This window comes from Protopterus annectens, chromosome 8.part0 (assembly GCF_019279795.1).
Source record: "Protopterus annectens isolate FY-2018-M chromosome 8.part0, PAN1.0, whole genome shotgun sequence".
NCBI lineage: Eukaryota > Metazoa > Chordata > Ceratodontiformes > Protopteridae > Protopterus > Protopterus annectens.
The window spans coordinates 259,564,178-259,583,017 of NC_056741.1; the positions used below are offsets into that span (position 1 = coordinate 259,564,178).

An 18,840-nucleotide genomic window follows, 5' to 3' on the forward strand; every position below is an offset into this window, starting at 1 on the left:
TTGTTGTCAGTATAGAGGTTAGGTAATTTTTTACACAGGTTGTTGTAGTTTGTCCTTGTTACTGAGGATTTTGTTTGTTGGGCATTTAGACTTGTGTGCAGGGTTTTTACTGCCACTTCTTCCTTCTCCATTAAAAAAAAAAAATTCTTTAAAGCTGTTTTTAACATTGTTAGTCTGTCTTTTGGGATTTGTACTATGCATTCCTGTTGCCTTTTGAGTTGGTGTGCATTTTGTTCTTGGGTGACGACCTGTCTTTGTTAACATGGACAAACTGGCTCTTCTAGAAATACTTGGGGTCTGGGCACAAGTTGCACCCCAAAACTCACATGATAAATGTGTGTATTTTCTAGGTGTGCCCCACCTAGACATTGATCATAAGGCTTACTCTGCTTTTGGTCTCGGAGTCCTTGCAGTTTGATGGGGTGAGTTGGTCCTGAAGGTGCTATTACTGCCTTCATCTTTATCTTTATTCCATTGTCCCTGCCTACTGCCAAAAAGTCGGGGGATAAGGGGCACAAGAAGGATAAACCAGATAGAGAGATAGTTGAGGAGAGAGGACCGCAAACATCGTTCTTCCTCTCTTGAGGGTCAGACAAATCCAGAAGTCTTCAGCTTCTCCAGTTCTGACATATGATGTGCTGTTGGCAGCCTTTCTGTGCTGATCACCTACTGTTAAAGCTCTGGGATTGGAGTATCTGAGCTGTCCTACTTTAAGCATACCAAGCCCTTTTTGATGGCAGCTCCTACCTCAGACAGGTTCCACTCCATCTTTCTCCCAATATCTCTCCCTCCAGAGCTTTCATCAGAGCAGTCTTCTTCTCAAATTAGGTATCCCCATTTCAGGGCTGGGAGGGTTCCCTTTTCTGTACTAAACCTTTCAAGCCATTTTTGATGGCATTGTCTACATCTGCCAGAAGTATAAAAGGTTCTGGTTTACAGCCACATTTGCTCAGCTTCTTAAAGGCCCAGGTGGATCTTGGGATCATCCCCTCTTCCTCAGCTCCAAGGATGGAGGGTTCCTCTGCCTTCAGCTCTTAATCTAACTGTTCCTCCCCCCGGCCCATCCTTTGGTGCTGGAGTTTATGGCTCCTACTATGCCCTATCCTTTCCTGTTGTCTGTGCCAACAGCCTGGCTGCCCCAGGGACCAACTCCTTCCTTAGTGTTTTCAACTCTGATTCCACAGAGCTGAGTGCATGTCAAAGCTATAGATTCAGGGCAGACATCCTGGGATCCAGGTTAACTCTTCAACTTTCAGAGCAGTCCTTTCCTTTGGACACATCAGCCTTAGCTACCTGTACTCTGATCTTAATGTCTGATCAGACAGGGTCTGCATTAGGCTCCAAACCCTCTTCTAGATCTAAAGATTGCAAGGATACCATCCACAGCCATCCAGTCTGGATGTTGGTTTTTAAAATCATAAAGAGAGAGAGAATTCTTTCTCATTCTGAGACTGGGGGTTCTCTTACAAAGTCGGATCTGTCCCAGTCCTCTCCTTTCCTCCATCTGATACTTCAGGCTTGCAAGAGTTAGCTCTGGGACAGTCCGTGACATTAGACTTCAACTCCAAGCTAGGGGATCACCTGCTTCTTCAATGTACCCCCTGGCCTCTCCACACCAGGAGGCACACATGACAAATAAATGCAAGAGGAAGCATTTGGACTCTCCTGAGGAGTTACTGAGAATTTTGATCTGTATGAAGGAGAGGGATTCCCAAAGTCCCCCTAAGAAGATGCCTCCTTTGGTGACTTATTAGAATTAATAAGACAGCATGGGGGTGGACTGCTGAATAATTTCACTGGAGAGTCTTTTCTTGAGGCTTTTGATATGGGACCATTAACGTCCTGGTTGGTACCTCCTCCAGATGCCATCATTGATTTGGTATCTCTGAGGGCTTGGAGAGAGCTTGATGTGGTGGAGCCAATCCCCCTAAAACCTGACAGGGTATTAATTCTCCCAAGTCTAGACCTTTATGGAGCAAGGGCCTGTCATTAGAGGCCATTGTGGTTACTGCAGCTACCAAGAAAGAAAGTTCCAAGGAGAGTTCCATAGATCATTCCCCAAATAAAGAGTGAAGGTGTTGGACCATCTCAGGAAGCACACTTGTGCTTCAGCCACATTTGCTGGATGCACGCTGGAATATTTGGCTCACCTGACTAGGCTCCAAAGAGGTCTGACTTTTGAGATGTGTGCCAGTTACAGCACAGCAGCTTACAGAGGCTGTGTTGCCCACAGTGCTATCCACCTCAAACATTTCCATGAAGCTTATTTTGAATGTTGCAGATGGTATAGCTTGTGCAGCAGAGACTGGCAATACTATGCATCACCATGACTGTATACATTTGTGTAACTTTGCAGACTGCTTTAGGGCATCCTTTCTAAATGCCTAATTTAATGTATCCCCTCTGTACCCAAAATAACAGACACATTGTTCAGGAGTGAACAAGAGGGAAATACTTTTTCTGCTTAAGAGTCTGCTTCTCCACCCCACACAGGAGGAGAAAATTACTCTCTTCGTAAATCACAACAGTTTTTTTAAGATGCTTTCAGTGGTGGAGCCACCTGTGGCAGACAGGAGACTTTACTGGATGCCACCCAAAAGGGAAGGTCTTTCTGCAAAATCAGTGCTCTGGGGACCCTTCTCCAGTAAGCCATTTCAGCACTCCTGAATGCTTGGCCAGCTGCCACCCTCTGGAGGCAGTTGGGGGGGGGTCTATATCATATATTCGAAGGTTTATAACTTTGAACGTTAAAATATCGAATTTAAATGTTCAAAGTTATAAAACTTCAAACATATGTATTAAAAAAAAAAACTAACGTCTGTAGGCAGGGGGGCACCACCCAGATGGGGGGCTGCACTCCCCACACCCCCCCTCTCTTTAAATATACCAACTCCGAGACTTTACTGCACTGTAGTGCGGTCTCGAAGTTGGTATATTTAAAGAGCGGGGGGTGCAGGGGGGCTTGCCCCCCCCTGCCTACACTAGTCAGGTAAGTTACATTTTTTTTATTATTATTATATGTTCGATGTTTGAAACTACGAACATTTAAATTTTATTATTTAACATTTGAAGTTTTCAGACTTTGAACATATAATATAGACCCATTGGGGGCATGTGGCGATCCACCCAAAAGTTTGGTAGACCATCACTTTGGACACTTTTTTTTTTTTGGTATTGAAAATCATTTTGAGAGGTTATTCTCTTCCCTTTCTGTACACTTGAAAAGAAAGTCAAAGGTCCCTTCCCAACATTCCACCCTGATAGTGAGGGGAAGCAGCAGTGGAGATAACAAAAGCTGTTCTTCAATGAATCATCCGAGAAATCCCAGCAGACCCAAAAGGATCCAGGGTCTACTCAAGATTCTTTGTAATGACAAAGAAAAGCAAGGACCTCAGGTCCATTCTGGACTGCAGCAAGCTAAACCTTTATGTGAAGCAGACCAAATTCTGGATGTTGACAGTGCACTCCACCCTCTTTCTTCTGAGGAAGGACAATTGGATGTGCTTTGTGGACCTCAAGGATGCTTACTATCACATAATGATAGCAAAGCAATTAAGGAGGTTTCTGTGCATCTAGCTTGGAGCCAACCATTACCAGTTTTGAGTGCTGCCCTTTGAACTCACCACAGCCCCCTTGGTGTTCACCATACCTCTCAACTGTCCAGATTTTTGCAGAATGTCAAGATTTTTCCAAAGGGACCTTTTCCCAGTAACAGACCAGCCTTCACATCAGTATGGTAGAGATGAGAGCAGTCCTTCTAGTGTTGCAGGCATTTAAGGGCTTTCTTGAGGGTGTGAGAGCCATCTAGTCAGACAACACAACAGTGATTTGGTACCTAAACAAGCAGAGGGAACCTGCTCGTATCTCCTATATTGAAAGGCCGTGAGATTGTGGCAGTGGGCAATGTCCACAACACTTTCTGATAGCCAATCATATCCCAGGAAAATCCAACTAATAACAGACAACGTGCATAGGAGGATCCTAGTGCTTTACTAGTGGTGTCTCAATCCTAACGATAGTGGCACAAGTGTTCAGCTGCTGCAGTCAGCATTGCTGTGTTTGCATCACCCTCCAACATCAAGTGCAGCAGTTTTTTTGTTCTGATCCCTCTAGAGGGGCAGCTATTTTAAGATGCTGTCTCCATGCTTTGCCTCTGGGTCTTCTCTATCCATATCCTTCTACTCCCTTGATAATAAAATTTCTTTAATAAGCCTGTTGCAGAACAGCTATGATCTTCATAACCCACTTTTGGCCAAGATAAGTATGGTCCCCTTTTCTGTATCCTCATCTGTTGCAACCCCCCCCCCCCCTGGGCCCTGGACTAGTTCCAGAGCTGATTTCACAGCACTCGGATCAGCTTCACCCGAATCTGAAATCCCTCAAGTTGACCACTTGGTTTCTTTCACTTATAGTGATGGCCAGAGATCCCAAGCTTTCGAAGAGAGTTGTCTACATTCTTTCTTCTTCCCAGAAGCCTTTGACCAGGAAGGTTTTTAAGAACAAGTGGAAAATATTCTGTTTGTGGCATGGCTAAAGGTTTTGATCCCTTCACCACTCTCTTGGATGTAAGGTTAGATTTCCTGGTGGATCTTGTTTCATTCTATTCTCAGTTATTCCACTATGAGGGTTCAGTTAGTGGCCATATCTTAGGGTCATTTAGGTATGGATCATATCCCTGTTTTGAAAGTATCTCTCTTCTTTAGACCCCCCCCCCCCCATCAGGAATCCAGTTCCTCCGTGAGATTTGCCTCTACTCTTGCAAGCTTTGACTAGACCTCCCTTTGAACCGGCTACTACCATAGATATGAAACTGCCATCTTGGAGGACTTTGTGTTTGATTAGCCATAGCTTCTGCAAGGAGGGTTTTGGAACTCCTAGCCTTGTCGTGCATACCTCCATAATTTAATTTCCGTCAAGTCCAAGTGTCTTAACATATACTAATCCTTGAGTCAAACTTGAACCAGCCAATTCATTTACTTGTTTTCTTTCCCAGCTTCATTAACAAAGGGGAATACTTGTTTCACTGTTTGGATGTTCATGTGGACAGAACTAAAGCCATCAGAAAGTCAAGATAGCTTTTTGTTTCCTTCTGCAAATGCTTGATTGGGTTAGCCATGTTCTAAGGTGTTCTTATCCAGATAACTTTCTGATTGTATTTCTTTCATTTACCCAGTGAAAGGCATCTCCTTATCTGGTAAGCCTAGATCTCATTCTACCAGAGCTTTGCTACTTCAGCTGCCTTCTTTGCTCAGGCTTCTCTACATGATGTTTGTACAGCTGCTACTTGAATCTAGCACCCTTACAAGTGTAAGTCATTGCATATTGGATGTACAGTCCAGATCTAGGTCTACCTTTGGCTCCACCATTTTGTAGAATATTCTCCCCTGATGCCACCGGTGTTTGACTGGCTGTGGACTCGGTCCCACAGTTTGAGACGAATGGAAAAGACATCGGATATGAAGGTTATATATGTAAGTGTTGTCATCTTCCACCCATCTCAGCCAAACCTGCCTGCTGTTCCCCTTCCAAACTGATGTTTTTATGAGAGGCTTTTGGCTGACTATGCAGACTGGCCCAAAGCCTCCCTTTTGGGATAGTTTATGTAGTCCCTCTTTTCTCTTCATGCCTAAGGGTTTTCTCCATCTGTTTCTTAGAACATGATAGGGAAAACTCGATATGAGGAGAATCGGGGAGGGTAGTGTATTATGGGAGAGGAGGTTGTGCTTTGGAACTGAAGAGTCCACGTGTCTGCTTCGGATCTAGTAACCCACGGTTTGACTAACAGAAGGCAGCAGCATGTATCTAGCATTATGGTAAGTACATAACTTTTCATTTATACATTTAGAAGCAAAAGGAGTAATGCTGACTAAAAACTTTTCAGAACATGCAGCACCAAGGAAGCGTTCCAAGTCCTACTTGCACCGACAGACAACATGGGGTGGGCGTAGTCGTAAAGAAAGTCGAGAGTCACTGCAGGTACTCAACATGAAGAGCCGCAGTGCAAGTTGGACAAGAGATGGGCAGAGACTGAAGAATATGGCAGCAACCAACAGTAAGTAGAAGGCTTCAGACATGTCTCATTCAGTTACTTCCTGTGTTATCAGTTGTGTAACTTGTATGGTTGGAACAGCTAGTCAGCTTTTAAGCTGTTTTTTTACTGCTGTGTCCTGAAATAGTTAGATCAGTCGATGTTGAAGTACTATAAAATAACTTTTGAGGGTAGTATGCTGAAAAGTGGATTTTGGATTCGTATTGGCCATAGACTACAAATGAATACCACTGAATATGCATGAAGAAAATGAACAAGAGTCAAGCATATGGATTTAAACCCTCCATTAGGCAGCAAGGATTGAGAGTTGCACTTTACATTTGGAAGCATTTATTTTGGTAGCATTTGAATGCATGTACCTTTTTTAGTCTTTTTACATGGGTATCACACTGCATGTTTCTGAATTCAGTGATGGGATAAAAAGCATGCACCATTTGTTTATCACTAGTTAGGCCCTAAATATGATCACCATTTCAAACGACCCTGTATGTTTGCGAGAGAGAGAAAATGAAGGATCCTGTTAATTAAAAGGAGAGTAAAGCAATGCAACCATAACCTGGAATTGGCAGTATAAATCTAAAGAACAGAGTGAAACCTTATTAGAAGGATTCTTTGGAATGTATAGGATGTAGATGCCAACTATATTTTAATGACAAAACGCTGCTAAAAGCATAATAACTTGGTGAAATGTAAGACATCCACAACAGACTTGTAGTGCTTCCATAGTTAAATCGGTTGTGTGTGCTGAGGAGGTGCATTAAACTTGCATTTGATCTGATCTGAAAAATACCATTTGTTGACAGGAAGAAAAGGAAATTAAAGTACTATGATCACAACTTCGCATAATCAGTGTAAATTTGAATGTAATGACCACAATGAAACCTTATAAGGAATTAATTTGTATGTGTTGGCTGTAGATGCCACCCACAGTATTTCAAAAAGGTGGTAACTGGTAAGAGCATTAATTAGTGAAAATTAATAAACCCCTCACAAACATTTGGTGATTGTATTTGTTTATGTATGTTCTAATGTGGTGTGGAGTTTAACATCTATTAACTTGACATTTTTAAAAGTGGCATGTGTATATGCGCAGTAACAGAAAAGAAAACCATAATGTTTCCTTTGTTATACAATGTTTTTTTTTAACAATTTCTTTCACTACTGCATTACAGAAATTGTTGAGTTACTGCTTTCCATTAAGTTCCACTCCTTTTCTTGAGTGGTGTTGTATGTGTTGCTCCCATAAATTCCATATATGTGCAGTTTTGCTCCTTCCCTTTCTAAAGACTTTGCATCCAGTTCTTTTACCTCATTTACAATACTGAGTACTTCAGTTACAGTTGGTTTAGATTTTGATTTAAATTTTCTACTAATTGCTTTTTTTGGCAACCAGTAGCATTAAAGTTAGTAAGGCCTTACTATATCCCAGCTCAAAATAATTATTTCCGTAGTTAAAACCATTTTCTCTCCAACCATATCTGATAAAGTGTTTTGTGGGGAAATTTTAAAATCTACCAGCTCATTACATTTTTAAAAAAGCATGCTGTAATTTACTTCTTTCCATTCACACCTCCAGCGTTTGCTATCACCGTAAGTTAAAATTCTTTGAAGTCTTTCTAGAGTATACGAGTACCTATGCAAACGCTTCCAAGTAATAATCTTAAAACTTCCGGACTTCGATATTTGGGGACCCATACAGATGCTCTCCAGTTGTCTCAGTCCAAGGCCAGTCTTCACATCAGCATGTTGGAGATGAGTGGTCTTCCTAGTGTTGTAGGCTTTTCAGGACATTCTTCCCTAGGGTGTGATTGATATTCAGACCGACAATATGTCAGTAGCATGATATTTGAACAGACAAGGAGGAACCAGATCCTATCCACTGTTTCAAGAGACTATGAGAGTTTGGTGTTGGGTGATGTCCTCTCAGCTGTTTCTGATTGCAACACATTTCTTGGAGAGGTCCAACATTTTGTATGACCGACTGAGCAGGCACCTCCTCCTGCCTCATGAGTGGTCTCTAAATCTGGAGATAGCAGCACAGATTTTTAGTTGCTGGGGCACCCCCTGCTCTCATTGTTCTGCATGGTTGGCCCTCGTATCTCCTGTACCATTATTCCCTACCCCATTGACGATCACTTTTCTTCAGACTGCAGCCCGTTCCTGAGCAGCTGTGATCCTCATTGCCTGTTCTCACCAAGACAAATTTCATTCCACTTTCTTTGGCCTTGTTTGATTCACCCACCCTGGAGCACTGGATCCTGTCATGGGATGTATTTATCATCCTTCAGGCCTTTCTCATCCAAATCTTCACTCCTTCAAACTAACCACATGGTTCTTCCAATTCCACTGATGGATGGATATCCCAAGCTTTCCATTGGGGTTATTCATATTCTTCCTCACAGAAACCTTCCACTAGGAAGATGTGCACAATCAAATGGAAGAGGTTCTCCATGCAGGCCTTTTCCAAGAATATGGATCCTTTTCCACACCTTTAGATGCTATCCTTGATTTTGAAGCTGATTTTTTTTTTTTTTTTTTTTACTCTGGCTTCAGTTATCCTGTCATTAAAGTGCAATTGGTCACTATCTCCAACTTTGACACCATTTTTGTGGTGGCTGTTACATCAGAAAGGAGGGTGCCTGAGCTTTGAGCACTATCTTTCATTTCCCCCATGCCTGGTTTTTCACAAGGATAGAGTCTGGTTAAGAGCCAACCCTTCCTTTTCTCTGCTTAAGGTAGCCCCTGAGTTTAATCTGAATCAGCCTATACATTTAACTGTTTTCTTTCCAAATTTCAGTAACAAGGAGTATTTGCTCCTTTGTTTGGAAGCTCAGCACCAACTTAAATTTTATTGGGCAGAACTAAATATTTTAGAAAATCTAACCAGCTTTTTTGTTTCCTTTTCCAGGACATGTCTTGGCAAGCTTGTCTCCAAAGTGACTCTAGCCAAATGGTTCTCCAGTTGTATCTCATTTTCCATGAAAAGGATTTCTTTGACTGTTAAGCCCTGGCCTCATTTTACCAGAGTGGTAACTAATTTAGTTGACGTTTTTGCTCAGGCGTCTCTTGATGACATTTATGCAGCAGCTACCTGGCTCAGCACTCATACTTTTGTGTCCCATTACAAATTGGACATTCAGTCTAGTTCTAGATTTTCCTTTGGTTTCAAAGTTTTGCAAAATGTTTTCTCCTGGGAATTGTACTGGCTGGGAGACTCTGTCCCACAGGTTGAGATCGATGAAAAAGGCAACATTGGATAAGAAAGTTATGTACTTACCATAACAATATATCTGTATTGTCATCTTCCAGAATTCTTAATCCCTCCACGCCTCCTCTAAATTGTCACTGTTTGTGGCTCCTGGCTGGCTGTGCAGACCAGTCCTGAAACTCTGTGAGAGAGCCTTCTCTATGCCCTTTGCCTGTTAACCGGATATATTTTTTTCTGCAAACTTGATCTGGAGAGAGACAGAACAGGGATTTATAGACAGAGGAGGCAGAACTCCAGGACTAAAGATTCTGAAGGTGCTGATGTCAGATCTGATAACCCACAGGCTGAGAATGACAGAAGACAGCAACATGGAAACATGCTATGGTAATTGCAAAGCTTTTGTTCTGATGTTGTCAGTCTTCACTCATTCATGACAGTTCTTCCCTGGAACCGACTTGGCCGATGTTACAAGTTTGTGCCAGCCAGAAACTCTTGAGCTAAGGCTACCCATAGTGCCCCCCCCCCCCGATCTCGTTTGCCACTTAGTTTCAAGATGCGGCAGGCCTACTCTCAAGTTAAATGTTGATATTATTTTCCTATTTTGCTAATTTTCTATCTTAAACCTTGCTATTTCTAGTCATTGTTCATATATATTGTTAAACTAGTGTGCGAGTGCTGTTTATCTTCCCTTATTACCATTTTTGGTATTACTTTTTCACCATAGTTGGTATTGGCCCCTCCCTTCCCCCCTTACCTCTGATAATCTCCCAATACCATCGCTGGTATACTTCCCCTTTTGTACTCTTCTAGGTATTTCTACATTACCATTGTTGGTATCTAAAAAGAAAAAAAAATCTTCCGCTTGCTTTGCTGTCCTGTCTATCACTGTGTGTCTATGTGGGTGATTTCATGAATGACTTTTAGTCTTTTAATTTCTTTTTTTGACATGGCTGACAAAAAAGGTGCCACATGTTTTAAACAGTGTGACAAATGTGGTAGGAAGATGCCCAGCTCCGATGGACATCTTTCCTGTGTATATTGTTTAGGAGTTCTGCATCTACAGGTCCAACCTCCGTGTGAGCTCTATAAGGGCTTTAGTGCCTGCACCGTACCAGAGCGTAGGAATAAGTTGATCTTAAAGGATTTATTAAAAACCCCTTTTCGGAGGCTTTGTCTGAGGCGGAGGTGTCAAAACCTCCTAAGAAAGAAACCGAGAAGAGGAGCTATTCAGTCCCATTGTCTCCTCATTCACAGGAACCAAAAACTTCTAAAGGCCAGGTTCATACTGAACCGGAGAATAAACAACCTAAATTGGCACCATCTGTCTCGGCACTGAAGCATTAGACCCCCTCCACAGTGCCATCCGTGACTACAGAACCGACTTCTACAATCACCATGGTACCAACCCCTTCCACTGTACCTTAGACCCTTTTGGCAGCAATAATAGCATCCCCATTGAAATTGGTCACTTTCCCTCCATCACAACTTTCTGGTCAATTGACCATGGTACCAAAGGTCAAAACCCTAGCCGGGACTCGATATTTCCCATCTGTTGGCCCCTTTGTTGGGCAACAGCTCAGTTCCTATATTGACCAACCAGAATCTCCATAGGGAATGTCCATTTGCTCCACCAGGAGCCTTTCAGAGCTTGATGTAGTGAGACTTATCGATCAGCTCTTAGTGGCCAGAGGAATCCCAACCCCCCCATCTAGGACCTCCCTCCCACCCGGAGCCGAGATCTTTTCTTCACAGACTCCAACTCATCTTCCTCCTTCAACCTCCACGCAGGATTTGGAGCCCTCAGTGCTGATGCCCCTCCTGGTGCCAGATTCTTTGGTACCATTGGTGGATTTCACCATGGTTCCGGAAACTACTCTGTAGACCTAGGCTCAGTCGGCGCCGACCCACCCATGGGACCATGACTTGGCTGCCAGCACTGGAATCTCTAGTACATCGCTGTCTATGGTTTTGTTTGCTTTGACAACTTCGAGTCCTGTCATTGCTCCTCCTCTGGAGGTGGGCTCATTGGAGTGGGGTGTGACCCCGGTTCTGAGGTTGTCTTTCTTGGTTCTGGGCTCCCATCCCTCTTCAGGTGGGTCTGCCCTCTAGATTATGGAGAGAGCACTCACCTCAGCAGTATCACAGTTGGCTCCCTCAGCTCCTGAATGTCATCTATATGTGTCCTCTGGCTCACAGCTGTCACAGTCTTCTACACTGGGGTAATGAGGACGGGAGCAGCAAGATCTCCTACAACAGGGTACCCTCTCTTCGCAGTCCTCTTCAGACCTCCCTCCTGTTGAGCCTGTTGTTGAGTCCTGTTGTAAGAGATCCTGCAAGAAGAAGCACATTGATTCAGCAGAAGAATCTCTCACCAAAGATACGAATTACGATGAAGGGGAAGGGTCCCCATGGTCACCCCCTGAAGATGTCTCCTTTGGAGACATACTAGAGATCTTAAAACAGAGGGGTTGGGTGACTGGAAGCCAACCAACCCTTCCTCTAAGGAAGCTGTCTTCTTGCAGGCTTTCCGTGCCTGACCCTCTACTTCCTGGGTGACCCTGCCTGCAGATGAGTTAGTCAAGCTCATTGTGCAGCGTACATGGAAGGCCCCTGACACCATTGAGGCAATCCCTCGGAGACCTGACAAAATACCCCCTCGAGGATCAATCCCACTGGTCCAAGGGTTTGGCAGTAGATGCTGTGGTGGTGGCGGCGGCGGCGGCGGCAGCCATGAAGAAAGAACTTAGAGGAGAGCCCTACTGTCCATCCTCCAAACTGTGAGTCTTGGACGTTAGACAGGTTAGAAAAGCGGGTTTTTGCTTCAGTGACTTTGCCATATGGTTGTTGAATTATTTGGCATATTTTACCAGTCTTCAAAGGGACCTGATCACTGAACTTGTAGGAGCCTTAGCAGGAGCAGTGTATGACACACTACGTGACAAGGTTGCCTTTCAGTTTGCCACCCTAGAATCCATCTCTAACTTGTCCATGCGGTTCATTGCACATACAACCGAAGGGGCGGCCAGAGCAGTGGATGGAGGCGTTGTCATGAGACGTCACACCTAGATGCGCTTGTGTGATTTTGCAGACCCCTTCAAGTCTTCCTTCATCATTGCTCCCATTGATGCTTCTTCTCTGTTTGGCTCAAAAGTTAGACACATTAGCCAGGTGTGAGAAGGATGGAAAGACACTGTCTGCTGTGGGTGTACATTTTTCCACTCCTCAACGATCCTATACGAGGAAACAGAGAAGTGGAAAGATGTGGTTCAGGAAGTCTCAAGGGCCTTTTCGTGATGCACGTGGCAAGTTTTTCCCCCAGGGCATAGGAGTGAACTAATCAGGAAGATGGCCCTCCCATGGCAGAAGGGGCCCACGTAACCAGGGCTCCAGGGATTCCTTCTCTGGGCAGTCCTATCAGCGCTCCTGAAGAGTGGCCCGATTGATTGAATCTGAAAGCAGTCTGGGGACTATGCGCTCTGCACCACTTAGCCTGGCATTCAGTAACATCAGATTCCTTGGTGCAGACGATAATTACCAGAGGTTACCATATGCCATTCGATCTTTATCCAAAGCCACAAAGGTGAATCCCCGATGTTCCACTCAGAGGGAGGCAGCAGCTCAAGAAATTCTAAAGCTGCTTAAAAAGAGTCATCCAAACAGTCCCACCAGACCAAATAGGATCCAGATTTTACTCAAGGATCTTTTTAGTGCCAAAAAAGACAGGGGACTGGAGTATCTTGAACAAGTTTGTCAGGCAGGCAAAATTCCCAATGGTCACGGTTCAGTCTGTCCATCCATTTCCAGAAAAAGATGATTGGATGTGCTCGATAGATCTTCAAGATGCGTATTACCAAATAAAAATGGATAAACTCTCCAGAAGATCTCTCTGCTTCTGTCTGGGAGCCAATCATTACCAATTTCGGGTGCTGCCCTTTGGTCTCACCACAGCCCAGTGTTCACCAAATGCATGGTAGTAGTAACAGCTCACTTGAGACTGCGAGGATTCCAGGTGTTTCCATATTTAGACGATTGGCTCCTTACCGCCCCCCAACAAGCGTCTACTGCTTCACACCTTACACTACACCCTAGAACTAGCAGAGATCTTAGGCATCTCAGTAAACAAGGAGAAGTCAAAACTGGCACACACTCAAAGCTTAGAATTCATTGGAGTAACATTTGACATGAGATCATGTCTGGTTGCTCTACCTCATCACAGAATACAAAGGTTAAGATCCCAGCTCCAAGCGATAGTCTCTCAAGAAACAGTCTCCGCTCACTTAGTCTTACTTCTAATAAGGGTCAATGGCAGTGACAATCACGCTAGTTCCCCTGGCAAGATTCCACATGACACTGCTTCAGTGGCTCCTAGTGTCACAGTGATCTCTATTAACACACCCCATGTTTTACCCAATTTGCATAACAAACCGTTGCAAACAAGATCTGAATTGATGGATGAAGCTAGAACAGGAGTTATGGAGTCGCCCTATTTCAGCCCCTCAACCCAAGGCCATAGTAACCACGGATGCATCCTTGATGGAATGGGGGGGGGGGTTCAGCAAAAAAACAGTCCAAGGCACTTGGTCCCCCTTAGAGGCCAATCTGCATATCAGTGTCCTAGAACTGAGGGCGGTGCTTCTAGCGTTGCAAGCATTCTAATCTGCCCTTCCATCGGGGACAATTGCCATCCAGTCAGATAACATGTCAGTCGTCTGATACATCAACAAACTGGGAGGAACCAGATCCTATCCCTTACGTTGGGAAGCCCTGAGAGTATGGCAGTAGGCGATAGCTTCCAACTGCTTTCTGATAGCAATGCACATTCCTGGGAAATTCTAACATGATTGCAGACAAACTGAGCAGAAACATCCTCCTGTCTCACAAGTGGTCTTTCAATCCTATAGTAGTGATGGAGATTTTTCATCATTGGGGTCATCCTTGCTGCAGTCCGTTTGCATCTCCCACGAGTCACAAATGCAGCAGCTACTTCACCCTAATTCCCCCCTCAGAGGGAGTCACTGAGGGGACACTCCAATACACAATTGCCCTGAGACTGTTTTATGCTTTTCCTCCTTTTCTTTTGCTTCACCTAGTTCACCGCCCGTGGACTCTGGACCCAAACCCGGGACTGCTGTCTCATCCACAGGGGATAGTCCATCCCAACCTACTGAGTCTCAAGCTGACCGCTTGGTACCTCCACTTCCATTAATTGCCAGGCAGAATAATCTGTCGTCTCCAGTACAAAAGATACTTCTGGCTTCCCATAAACCATCCACCAGGAAACTTTGTCATAGTAAATGGAACAGATTTGTGATCTGGTCTCAAGAACAAAGACTTGACCCCTCTTTTGGCCCAGTTCATAAAATCTTAGAATATTTGTTAACTTTGCTCCAATCAGGAACCTCAGCTTCTACTGTCAGAGTGCATTTAGCAGCCATCTCAAATTTTCATAATGGCTTCAATGATTTTTCCTTGATATCTCACCATCTCTGCAAAACCTTCTTAAAGGGAGTCATGCATTTAAAACCACCCTTTAAAGAACCCATTGAACCCTGGAGTTTGACATTAGTCTTACAAACTTTGATTTGTCAACCTTTTGAGCCAGCAGCCACCTATAATGTAACAGTTTTGTCTGGGAAGACCTTATTCCTGGTAGCCATCACCTCAGCCAGGAGAATATCAGAATTACAGGCCTTGTGTGTAAAGGGCCCATACATCATTTTTCACAGAGAGTGAGTATCCCTTCGGACTAACCCCTCTTTTCTACCCAAAGTTGTCTCAGATTCAAATATTAACTAGTCCGCTGACCTGCCATTTTTCTTCCCAAACTTTTCAAACAAAGGGAAATATTGTTTGCATTTGTTGGATGTGCATAGACAATTACGCTTTTACTTGGAACTAAATCTTTCAGAAAATTGGATCAACTGTTCTTGTCTTTTTCAGATCCTAGATTATGCAAGCCAGTTTCCAAAGTCACTTTGTCAACGTGGTTGAGAGATTGCATCACCTTTGTCTATCAGCTAAAGTCAAAGGTCACTCCACCAGATCAGTTTCCACTTCAGTAGCTTTTCATTCAGTAGCCTCTATGGATGACATTTGCGCAGCAGTTACTTGGGCTACCACTCATACCTTTATCACTCACTACAAATTGGACATGGTCTCCAGGGGAAAAGCATCCTTTGGCTCAATGGTGCTCAGGAATATCCTTCCATAGGGCCTCCCAGGACATAAAGTAGTTAGGGACTTTGTCCCAGCTGTCATGAATGAATGAAGATTGACAGCATCAGATAAAGAAGTTATGTTCTTACTATAACGTTCCATCTGTGTTGTTGATATTCATTCATTCTTGATATACTCCTCCCACCCCCACCCCCAAAGACTCCTGGAGGTTCAGAACTAGTCCTGGTTCTGTGATAGGCCATTTGCTCAGACAGAGCTTCGGCTTTATTATTTTTTTGGGGAAACTCGATCTGAAGGGACGGAAAGACCTTAGCTCGAGAGTTTTTGGCTGGCGCAAGCTTGTTATATCAGCCGAGTTGGATCCGAGGATGGACCCGAAACCCAACTGTCAAGAATGAATGAAGATCAACAACACAGATGGAACGTTATGGTAAGAAACATAACTTCTTTTTTATCTGTTTGCTCAGTCAACTTGCTCTATTTTTTGAAACAGCTCTTCAGAAGTCTTGCATTCAGACTGCCTTTTTTTCATTTCACCTCTGACTTTTGCAATATTATTAGTTCATTTGAATATCTTGTTAAAAATTCTATTTTTTCCAGCTTTTTTATTTGACTTTATATATTCCTTTAGTGTTTCACTTATTTTAAAGAGGTCTGAGTACATTTATTTATTTATGTTCCGTCTAAATGACTGGAAAATATCCTACACCAATGCTAAAACTTGAACTACGTTTTGCTGAACAGCTGTAAGATTTTGCCAACCAGAGTTTATTCTCCTCTTTTCCTGGTTGATTTTCTCTCTCCTCCATTTTTATTTACTACTTATTAACTGAATTTCACACAAAATGGTTGTTTATCTCAGTTTCAGTTTTCACACTGAGCATGCTCCAATAAGTTCATCAGTGTGCCGACATCTTGAAATTCCCTGAGTTTGTCAGAGTTTGTGATAGTACTTCATTGATGGTTGTAGTAAATCTTATTTACTTCACACCTCTGGTAATAGAACTGGAAAAGAAATGTGACATGCCGTATTTCGTAAGCAACTTAGTATCTTTCCTATTGGAGAACATCTCACAATGCAGCCATATTTCTGAAGTAACTTAGTGTCTTTCTTATTAGAGAACATCTCACAATGCAGCATTGTCTTCATAAGAATGCTATTAAGACAAGTACAACATTTTTGGATTGAATGGTCACCACCCCTGGCTGATTTACTCCTGATTAACTTTTACATTTCTACTCCCTGACTGATACAACTAGTCAAAACCTACTTCAGTACTACTGACCTTTAGCTAACCTCATTCCCTACTGTCTTGTCTTCCTTCATCTCTCCACTATGCTTTCTGTCTTGTATTATAACATGATGGCTACTTAACATATCTCTGTATCAAATGACAAGGAAGAACTAAAGAATAACACATATTAAGAATGTAAATAACTATCCTCTGTGTTACTGAAGAGTTCTTTTTTTATTTTTATGTTTTTTCCTGAATGTATGACTGTATTACTCTGTATCTTCTTCTTTCGGCTTTTCCCAGGTTAGGGGTCGCCACAGCGGAACTCCGGTCTGCTAATGATTGGCAGTAGATTTTTTTACGGGTGCCGAGGTGCCAGCTCGATGCCCAACCACGCCCATTGGACATGCAGACTCCACACAGAAGGCACTCCAGCCGAGAATCGAATGGGAGAACCTCTTCCTGTGAGGCAACAACGCTACCGCTGCACCACCGCGGCTGTATATGTATTACTCTGTATATGAAGTTAAAATTCTTGGATTTTCTGTTGCTCCATATGAAGTTAAACTACCTATCCACTGTATAAAACTAAGATATAGTAATACATATGTGCATAATCACTTGTTACTTAGGAGCTTTTCTCCTCAGGCCTCTGCTGAAAATGGGTTTTTTAGACCCAGATGGACTTTCCCAGTAAACAAATGTCAAATAAGTAAATGGTCAAAATAAGGAAAATCTCCACTGCTACATGGCAGCTGTTCACTGTGACTTTCTTTTCTCCAGTTTAATTTTGGGATACCTTTCCTGATGAGTGTGACTTATGTATTATGATTTTTAGCTTCTCTGTTAAAGGTTTATGGCATTGCACAAAATTAGTTCTTTCCGAGAGCAAGATGGCTGCCATCCTGTAGGGAGTGCTGAAACCCAGTAGAGCACCTTACCTTAATATTTTACATAAATACAAGTGAGATAAAATTCTCTATATCACCAAATATATGGTATAGGCATATGAGCAACTTACGGTACGAACTTGAGTAAGAAATAAATCTGACCCTCGGTAAAAAGACAGGATTTCTGCAGATTGCTGTGAAGGGTCTCTGCCACATGTGAGCTCAGTGCTGACAACTGCTAGGCCAAGGTAATCCTGAATTACAATACAGAAGAATTTCTACCAAATACAGTAAGACTGATCAAACAAAATGCTTAATGATCAGGAATCTATGGAAAGCCAGACTACTAAATCAAAATTTACTACAATAAATTCACCTGAAATGGATACAACATCCAAAAGAGCCAGAATTAGCAAAGCTGTGGAATCTAGTAAAATTGCAAACTCAAATAAAAACAAGACAGAAAACTCTAACCTAGAAGACTTGAAAGTGGCTTTGCAACCCATTCAGGAAGCTATACAAAACTTATCAATTCAAATTAATGCAATTGGCTCATCTACAAATAAATTACTTACAAGACGTGACAAAATAGAATCTAAAATTATGGATAACGACATTGAAATAGAAAACATTCAAAAGGAATCAAATACTAACAAAAATGATATTCAGGAAATACAAGCAAAAATCCTGGATCTCGAAGCCAGATATAGACGGAACAACTTCATTATAAGGGGCATCCCTGAAAATGTAGATCAAAATAAGCTGCTGAACACATTATCAGAAATCTTTGCCTTATTCCTAGAAAATGACCTAGAAGCTAACTAAATCACTATTGAGAGAGCACATAGGGCTCTTAGATCAGCACCAGTAGTAACTAGTCCAAGAATTGTATATGACAAGATCCTTAACTTTCTTCATGTTAACAAAATACTACTTGCTGCTAAAGCAAAAAAAATCTCTGGTTTGGAATGGCATGAATATAACCATTGCTCAAGATCTACCATATCAAATTAAACTAGAAAGACAAAAGCTTGCCCCTTACTGTTCTTTCCTCATAACCAAACAAATCAGATTCCAAATGAAGTTCCCCAACACACTTACTTTTACAATGCAAGACCACAGATACTCATGCAACAACAAGGAAGAAGCAGCGTCGACTTTCTTAAAGTATTTAAAACAAACCCAGAAAAAAACGCGTTTTAAAACCCAATGAACGCTAGTTATGCTCTCACTGCCACAACCAAAAAGAAAAGAGGTTCCTATCACATAATCCAGTTTACC

General features: G+C 42.7%; 1 protein-coding gene across 2 annotated transcripts in view; it reads left to right on the forward strand.

Moving 5' to 3' along the window:
• The window catches only part of DENND4B (DENN domain containing 4B), a 2,518,380-nt gene that overhangs the window by 1,582,014 nt on the left and 917,526 nt on the right, over positions 1-18,840 (forward strand). For both annotated transcript variants that reach the window (XM_044079736.1, XM_044079737.1), the window contains one exon: positions 5,882-6,052. In XM_044079736.1, coding sequence (XP_043935671.1) covers positions 5,882-6,052 — 171 coding nt within the window. The remainder of the gene's footprint in view (positions 1-5,881; positions 6,053-18,840) is intronic.